Source organism: Nelumbo lutea, chromosome 4 (genome assembly GCF_056320005.1).
Source record: "Nelumbo lutea isolate HS-2025 chromosome 4, American lotus-T2T, whole genome shotgun sequence".
NCBI classification, from domain to species: Eukaryota; Viridiplantae; Streptophyta; class Magnoliopsida; order Proteales; family Nelumbonaceae; genus Nelumbo; species Nelumbo lutea.
The window spans coordinates 86,456,745-86,466,477 of record NC_142687.1 but is presented as its reverse complement, the minus strand read 5'-3'; the positions used below and the strand labels follow the sequence as shown (position 1 = coordinate 86,466,477).

General features: G+C 35.0%; 1 protein-coding gene across 1 annotated transcript; it reads right to left on the bottom strand.

The window, feature by feature from the left end:
• Nucleotides 1–281: 281 nt before the first annotated feature.
• On the bottom strand, nucleotides 282–4,513 carry LOC148861523 (uncharacterized protein At4g15970-like). The gene is made up of 5 exons (XM_088941811.1): nucleotides 4,230–4,513; nucleotides 2,835–3,203; nucleotides 1,707–2,185; nucleotides 1,458–1,600; nucleotides 282–403 (listed from the first exon to the last, which is right to left on the bottom strand). Exons 1-4 carry the CDS (start codon nucleotides 4,476–4,478, stop codon nucleotides 1,504–1,506), a joined length of 1,194 nt encoding a protein of 397 aa, XP_088797937.1. The 5' UTR covers nucleotides 4,479–4,513; the 3' UTR covers nucleotides 282–403; nucleotides 1,458–1,503.
• Nucleotides 4,514–9,733: the final 5,220 nt, after the last annotated feature.

The window sequence follows — 9,733 nt, the reverse complement described above, 5'->3', positions numbered from 1 at the left end:
TAATGTAATTCTTTTTTTTTTTTGTGTTTTATTATGGAAGTTCTGCATAGTAGTTGGATTTTTAAATGTTTAAATTGTTCTCATATTTTTTTCTCACCAAATGACTTTAGGGGGTAGTAAAAAAAATTGACTCTTCATAGGTAAGTGCTGGTACATTATTTAGAGATGCCAACAAATAAAAAAAAAAAGAATGCACCCAACAAATTTCCGAGAGCAGCTAGTCTTTCCATGCCTTGAGAAGAAAATGATGTAGTAAAAAAAATAAAATGAAATAAAATGCACCCAACAAATTTCTGAGAGCAGCCACTCTTTCCATGCCTTGAGAAACAATTGATGTAGTAACAGGTAGTAACAATTCGGTGTCTAACATATAACTTTGTTGAAGGTGAGTCATTTGCACGTCCTACAATGAATCACAAAGTAGAAAAATAAGGAAGCTTTTTAACATACATAAAAAAGTAGAACAAAAAACAAATTCATTTCCTCCTAATTATCCTTTCATTCATAAAATATGAATTATGTAAGCCAAGAGAAGCTTCCATGTTGGACGTTTATTCTTTCATAACATAAAGCTGATATATAAACTCTATTACAATTACTGGTTTAAAATTTCAACAACCCACATTTAGCGTCTATTTGGCATTCTTGCCATTACTCCAGAAAATAATGACATATTAGTATTATGTCGGAAAAAATGGTACTCTAAGTTTGGTACCAAACACCAAATTTGGTATTTCCTGGAGCAGCAGTTCGTCATTGCCAATAGGGACATGATGTGACAGTGGATAATAAGTACCAATGCTGCAATGTTTTCTGAAGTATTGGTACCAAACATAAAATGTTGCTGCTGCTCTAGAAAACATCCTATGCTTCCAATCCATACATCACTGGTGCTGTATTTGCAACATAGATGCCAAACATATACTTAAACGAACAGAATCTATATCTGAAATCTGAATTGTATGTTTTTTTATGAAATATGATATCAAATCAATATAGGAAAACGTTTTTCAACCCGAAAATTCAATAATGTGCTTCTGGTATCAGTTTTAGGAAAGAAGAAATACATTACACAGCTAAGCCTGCTCAAGGGTCAGGCTTCGGGTTTGAATCATAAACATTTTACACTACTTAGAGATCGGACTTCAGACCAAGCCCATTCGAATTTTGGCAAAACCTAAATCAAGCCCGGCCCATAAACAGATCTGTACACAACCTAGAATCACGTTTTTATTTTTCTCTTTTAACAACCAATTTTATATGAAACCAAGTATTAGACCATTATTTTTTTTTTTAATTCACAAATAAAACATCAGGTTGGAACACATCCCTTTAATCAACTTCTTTTCCATGCTTCACAAATCAATTTGCAATTAAACATTAAATGTTATATATATATTTTACGAGATACAGACAAGAAAGAATTGTCATTTAACTAAAATGGGCAGAAATGTTACCTTTACAAAGTTGGCTCCCGACGAGAGGCATATACTGAAATTGGTTTTATATTTTCGATCTTTCCGCTTGGGTTGACAGTTGAGTATTATTCTTTGAAGGTTGAGTATTATTCTTCTTTGATGGTGGATGGAATGATTTAATGCTGGATGGTAAAAAAAAAAAAATAGAAACACAATGATCACTAATGTATGATGTATTAAACAAATAAATTAATGAACAAAGAATTAATGGAAATTCTAACACTGTACCTGCAATTCTGTGGGACACTCCATGACATTCTCGATCCGTTCACACTTGCAGGAGAAGATAAAAATTTTTTCCAGTCGTCAAGCATAACTCTCAGATCATGGAGCTTGCTATCGAGACCAAAACAACAATTTGCATGCATTGTACAAACTCTATTCAAATCTCTGCTGGGTTCACAAAACCCACCAAAATAAGCAGTATCCAAAAACCTAATCTTCAATCCAATATTTTTTATGTATGGGTCATGCTTAATCTTGTTTAACAAATCTTGATCATGTTTTCTAGGATATTTCTCTCTGGAGGAGTACCAAAATTTGTAGAATTCTATGGTCCTGTTATTGGACTTGACATACATAAATCCTGTATTTGGACCATTGTTTAAATTAGTGGAGTTGCCTGTAAAGTGATCACAAGCTACTTGAAAATCAGCATCCAAATAGAATTGTGGGAATGGGTTTCGGAACCACATTATATCACCATCCTGAAAGACAAATCAACCAAAAAGAATTGAATTATAAGGATGGAGAACTTCGCTAATAAAGCAAAACTATAGTTCATATGCATGAAATGACCTGTGGATGAAAATATGATGAGGGCCAGTTACGTAAAATCTCGGGAGAATGCAGGTTTGGAAAGAATACAAATACATATATACAAAATACAAGGTTTAACAAATTTTTCTACTCCTTCCAAACTGAGCCTTAGAACCGTATCCAATTTACCCCTCCCAAGACAACCATGTTAGACAAACCTAGAATTCAATCTATCATGATGCTGCTTAACTCAATAGAAATACAGTATTATTATAGATTCTTTCCAACATTTTTACCCTTTTCTGATCCATAAATAAAAAAAAATGTTGCCATTTAAGTAAATACTCTATTAAATATACTATTTCGTTTATTTGTATAGCAATGGAGTCAAGTGCCCAAGCATACTAAATTTCCTAGTATAGATTGGCTTACCTAGTTTGACAAAAAAAAAAGTTATTTATTTAGAATGGTGCAATGTGAATCAGTAATGTAAAGATGGATGAAGAGCCTCCAATTAATTAACCATAAGGAGAACCAAATTCATTAAACAAAACCAAACATGGGTAATAAGCAAGGAACAGAAGGGAGTGTAGGTACCGAGAAAATGAAGTTGTATCCCATCTCAAGAACTGATCGTAGAAAATCAATTTTTCTCAACACCATTTTCAAGTAATCACTTGTCATGAAATATGCTTCTGATCCTGAGAAATCTACTCCTTCAGTGACAAGAGCAAAACAATAGGTATGAACAGCTAGACAACGAATGTATGCCTTTTGGTCTAAGGCAACAATTATCAAATGGTTCAATAGCCAACTGGTATTATTTCCAATTCGGAAGCTCTCAATAAAGAGATCGATAATTGAGCCAGGTGACGCCCAAGCTTCATTTAAGGGAGCTAAGATTACAGTTTTATCCTCCATAGCTGCCTTCTTCAAGATACCTTCTAGGCTCAATTCCTTGGTATCCTACAAAAGTAACCGACTTTATTAATTAAGACAAGGAAATAAGTCAATGAAATCCATATGGCGAAGCAAAATAGTGTAGCTAATATATCCAGAACAGATCAGATAATCACCCATGTCAAGAAATTAATTAATTAACCAGACACTGACGTACACAATATTGCTCTTTGATATTTCCAGATCCTATCAGAGAGAGAGAAGAGAGAGAGAGAGAGAGAGAGAGAGCTTTAAGTTCAGACATTTACAGGAAATCGCTTAATTAGGTAGCTGGTTTGAGATTAGTTTGTGATTGGAGCTGATACTATAAGTAAGACATTTACAGGAGATTTAAATCTCGAACACTTCATTATGTGACGTGTGTTCGTTTCCATGGTGGGTGATAGCATCCACCATGGAAAAACGGAAGTACCTACTTCCATGAAGGAGCTAAATAAGGTTCCCAGACAAAAATTTGGCCATCTGCATTCGACAGCATGGGCTATGGACGGAGGTTTTTCGTTGTCAACTCAACTGGATCAGGACAAATTCCATAGCGCTCGGCGGTGGTTGTATGGACTAGTTAACTTGTTATGACACGTGAGGAGAAAGCCTGTGTACATGTTCGATCATCCATCACAGGTAGTAGTTACACCAAATCCAATTTTAGACTACGAACTAATCGATGGCCCAGCCCAGCCCAGCCCTGCTAAACGGAACCGGTTCGATCGATCTGTTGTATACATTAAGGCGCGAAGCCTCCAAATGCGAACTGAGAAACAAGGAAATGTCAGGAAGCTGATAGACGCTTCCGGTGCCGGAAAGGATAAAAGTTTCTAACCGAAGCATCTGCGATATACCGTAAGTTCATCACCTCCCGATAAACACAATAGTTCCGGTCTCCCTGATTTACAGATATTTCAAATTGACTAACTAAAGATATTAATCAAGTCGATCGCTAAAAAGAATAATCACACTGATCAAGATATGGATGATGTACAGGAAACAAAGAGAGAAAGAGAGAGAGAGAGAGAGAGACAAAGAAAGACTCACCGGTTGTGATTTGTTAACAGCATCGGAGGAGAAATTTTGGTTGACAGTGGAAGAAGAGCGACCGAAAGGCCGAGGTAAAAATACGTAGGAATAGGTCTGAGTATCGTAGATAATATGACAAGAGAATGCAACTACAGCAAAGATGATCAAGAGCGTAAGAATCCGGCGGACAGGAGAGTCGGAACCCGGTAACATTTCAGAGGAGTTTCCACGGGAAGAAGCAGCAGAACCGATCATTTTCATCGGCATAGCCGGTCGGTATTGGTTGCTCGCCTTTTATATAAGGTCTTGCTTCTGTATCAAATTTCTTCTGGCTTTTAAAAATCGAGGGCGGCTATTAGACGGCAATTTTGAAATAGAGAATACCGCTGAATCACTTTAGGTTTCTTCGTCCATCCGATTCCGATCTTCGCACTTTTCAACGCATCGGAAGTCTTCTGATGAACTTCGCAGTGAGAGAGACAGAGAGATAGATAGTCATTAGTCATTACCACTTCTGCCGTGATTGTCATTTAGTTGTGACACGTGGCAAACTCAATGCCTTGGTCGTGACTGATAATTCCATCGGGACAGTTTCAGTTGTAGATCAAACGACTATTGGAAGAGGTGGGTTTCAACTTTCAAACACAACCGATGCCAGTGTTCTCAAAGACGCCATGTATTCAACAAGCTTTATTACCCAATCAGTAGTGAACATGTAAGTTTACAAATTCTATGTACAGTGTGCTAACTGAAAGCATATTTTTATATGTTAAATATGATTTGATTAAAAGTAATAAAATGATTTAAAAAATTCAAGAAAATAATTTTAATACATTAGTCACACTACTTCAACAAACTAAATAATAAATGTCATTAAACAAAAAAAAAAGATTTAAGTACAAAAGAAACTTATAAAAATATAATTCTAAAAGAAAAATTTGAAAGCATATAGAATCATTAAGGTTAAGTTTGGTTTGAAGAAAAATGTAGAGATACTTATACAAAGTTTGTCATGGTTTTCCTGTCTTTTCTTTCGTTTTCCTACCTTTTCTTTCAAACCAAACATAGCTAAACAATTATAAGTAAGAAAATTAGAAAATTCATGCTTACCTTTCTCAATTTGTGATAAGTAAGTTTTGATTTTTAACTTCATAACGACTCTTACATTAGGCATTCTTATGTATAAAATAAATGAGAGGGCTATTAATTGGAACAGTAGCTTTTGTCTTCTGTTTTTTTATTTTCTTATCTAATGTTAAAACATAAGAATGTATTTGGTTTGAAAGAAAAAAAAGGTAGGAAAACCTAGTAGACTTGTACACACATAAGGGATTTTTGTCTTTTATTTTTATTTTTTATCAAATAATTAAACCCCATGTTTATTGTCTCTTGAGGCTTGATAGGAAAACCTAGTATTTAAGATTTGAGTTAATAAATTGACCCCACCCTTAATTTTATGTGGAGAGTAGGGTTCAATATGGAAAAATAGCCCAAAATAATACCTATACTTAGAATTTTTGTTCAACTTCAACGAGGTACGTATAGATGTCATGAAACCTCTTACCCAACTGCTTCCTTATAAACTGTTGAATGGAAGGCTCATAAACATTCGGGTTCAATATGAAAGAATTTCCCGATTTTGTATGGCCATGACAAGGAAACTTGTCTATTAAAACATCGTGTTGAGACTGCTCTCTAAGAGTGTTCTCATGATGATATTTGCCGGAAACTTGAGGCTTTATCGGTGGCAAAACTTGCTCATAGGCATGCAAGATCTCATGTTCATCAGCATTTGGACTGATGTTGCTGGTTCCTCCTCAACGGAAACCAAATGTTCCGATGACCGGCGTCAGTTTCAGTCAGTTCCAGTGGACGTACGGCGGAATTACTCCCGTCTTTGACGGAAGTGGTTCCGCCAAATCAGGCGAGCATTTACCACACTCTTCATCAGTTCATGATTCTGTTATTATAACTCCTGATATTCCTGTCTCTCCACATGCAAGTGATGCTCCAAGGTCACAACAGGCTGAGGCCTGACGGTGTAATTCCAAGGGGTGTTAATGGACCGGTTTTGGGTTGAACTCCATCCAAATCGAAATCTATTTGGACGGACCAATAAGACATATTGAATTTGGACGGACCAATATGATATATTAGATTGGACCTGGTCCGTCCATAATGAATTTATCTTGGATTGAGCCAATATCTGGTTCAAAGATAAGAACATAGGTGTCAATGGATCAGATTTGATTTGAAATCAATCTAAATTAATAAGAATTTGAACAGATTGAACAGTCTCTGGATCGGTCTAAAATGGTCCCAAATATTCATTGGACTGGATTAGACCAGGTCCATTTGTAATGGTCCCACATTCGACTGGACCGGATTGGACCAAATCCAGTCCAATTGACCCCTAGTGATACCCCGCGATCAACTATATCTACCATTGTTCATGATGCACCTTATACAAGCTCTACCACCGATTTCCCGTAACATATGATAGTAGATCAAAATCAAACTTGTGCCGAAAATGTGGAAGGTGGACCTACAGCTATCATTGGTGGTTGTATGTCCACCAAATCAGGCAAGTCTCATTTAGCCTCACCTCCCCTACATAATTTGAAGTCAACAGTGGGAAACCTATCATCTGAGACCCAGCTGTATTTGAACACTGGCGTGTCCAACCGTGATAGATAATGTTTCTTCTGATGAAGACATCACCGAATACTAGTCTGGCTTTACGTTACAATACCGGAATCTTTGGCATGAAATATGAAATTCTAATTCTTGACCAATACAATAATATTCCACTGTTTTGACCTACATAACTTGGCGAATACTTCTTTACTACAAACATTTTCGAATAAATAAAGACATGCAAATTAATTGAAATTTTCAATTAATATGAAATTCTAATTCTAATTCTAATTCTTAGGAAGAATTTCCATTAAACGTCGCAAAATTGTTTATTTTACAACGCTGGCTGGTCAGAAAACGTGAGACATGAAAATTAATTGAAATTGATTTTCCATTTTCATTTTTCAATCTTTCCACACGTCTACATTATTATCATTTGGAGGAGGATGGTAAGTAACTTGGCTTCAGTCAGTGAACATGAAATAAAGTACATAGATAAGGAGATATTACTGTTTAAACGGGCCTTGCATTGAGTGAAGCCAATAGATGACAATTTAGAGGGACCAAAAAACAAAAAAATAAAAATAAAAATAAAGAGAAAGAATGATGTGTTTAGGTTTGACAGAAAAGGTAGGGAAATCTTTACCTTTCCCTACTTTGTATAGGTTTCCCTACCCTTTCTTTCAAACCAAACACAGCTTAATAGATTATGTATTAAACACATGCCTAAATTAATGAACATACAATAAATGGAAGTTCTCACTATAGCTGTAACTCTGTGGGCCAGGAGCCTGGGACAACTCCGGATCTCCTGCCAGCGTGAGCCCTGCCCACCCCTACCCATAATACACTACTTCCTATGAATTGGGAACATCTTAATACCATGCAGAGGATGAGATGTTCTCCGTGTATGACTGAGATAAACGTGAATAGAATTCTCAAGGGCAGGAGATTCGGACTCACCTGGGACGCTCCAGAATGGCAATCCCAATCTATTTACATTTTTTGGAGAAAGACAACTTTTTCTTTTTCAATCAAGCATAATTTTTTTCTTTATTTTTTTAATATTTTCTGTGTTCAACCAAAAGAAAAAACTTTTCTAGTTTCTTGTCCTTTTTTATATTTTGTGTTATTGATGTGGGGCCACATGGTAGATTTGAGCATTGTATATATGCCTATATTATTATTTTGATTGATAACAAAAAGAATAAAATTGAAATTATTTTGATTGATAACAAAAAGAATAAAATTGAAATTTGTAACCAAATGGTTTAGAACTTATTCTCATCCTTGCCATGAAAAGAATTAATATTTTTGAGAGCAAAAGTGTTTGGTTGCAACAACATTTTCTTATTCTGTCCATTTCTATACATTTTTGTCCATTATAGAATTTTATTATCAGAAAGAATGAGCAAGAATGAGATTTGAACCAAAATGGACTTAATGATGATGGTAGTTTTCTTTTCTTTTTTTTTTTGCTAAATTAAGTTAATAATTATGGGAGGAGAAAGATTTAAAAATTTCCAACTGTAACTGCATGAGTTTTAATTAGGGGTGTAAATAGATCAAGTTCAAACTGAATCAGGCAATATCCGAATTCAAATTTGATTAAATATTTGAGTATTCAATTCGATTTGAATTCGATTAATTAATTATTTATAAAATTTAATTATTATATATATAAATTATATAAAATATTTAAATATTTTATATATTATATATAAGAGTTAAATAATTGATCAAATTTGATTATTTATCAAATCGAATCAGGTTATATCCGAATTCGAATCCGATTAGCTAATCTATATGAATAGGATATCCAATTGGACTGATTAGATATTTGGATTATCCAAATTCAATTCAATTACGAATTTGAAATTAAATCTTTGAACGCCATTGACACCCCTATTTATCTACTTTTTTTGGGTAATGGGCTACACAACCAGGAAATTCAGATTAGCTGACCACTTTAATTGTCTAGCGGCTATGGAATCAATGATAATGCCCCATGCCTGTAACAAAATACATGGGGCCCACATTGAGAGGTTGACTGACCCATGTATTTTTTGACTGATGTGGAGTGTGATTATTGGTTCCACGGTCTATAGAACAACTAATGTATTCAGCTAATCCTATCTCACAACTAGGGGCAGCTCTCTCCCAAATCCCTACCACCCCAACCCGAATGAAGGTGGGACTCGACCCAAGGTCTAGATGGATCAAGGTTTTATGCAATCAGACCGATGTTTAGAAACATATAGTCCTAGGATTTGCTATATTCATCGTCACTTCAATAGCATTATGCCATATGACTTGGAACGGATTACAAATCAGAATGCGCAATGGGTCACAGTTTTACTGGTTAATCGAACAATTAGCCTGTAAACCATCTTTTAATCTGTCAGATGACCGATTCCGTTTTACCTCAAAACCGTTATTTCCCCCAAAATCGTTGATTTGGTCAGTAAATCGCTGACCCAGGCAGTCAAACCATTTGAACTGTTCAACGGTATTTTTTTTAGTTTTATTTTATTTTTTGTTAGAATGGGCTGTTCATTCGATTCAAATGATCGAACCATTCGACCTGAAAACCAAACCCCTGACCAATTCGTTGTTCAGGTCAGTTTTAAAAACCTTGCCTAAGATAACTACTGGGTTTTGATTCTTATAATGTGATCATCTGGTCCAATCCGAGTCTAAAGTTTTGGACTAAGTTTTAATGTTTAGGCAAAATTTACTGTACCATTAAGTAAAAAAGTAAACTAGTGATAAAATAAAAGGAAAAAAAAAATGATTTCCATAACTAAGAGTACAAGTACGATTATTTGAGACAAAAAAAAAAAAAAAAAACTATACTGCCGAAAAGACATAATACTAGAAGGGCT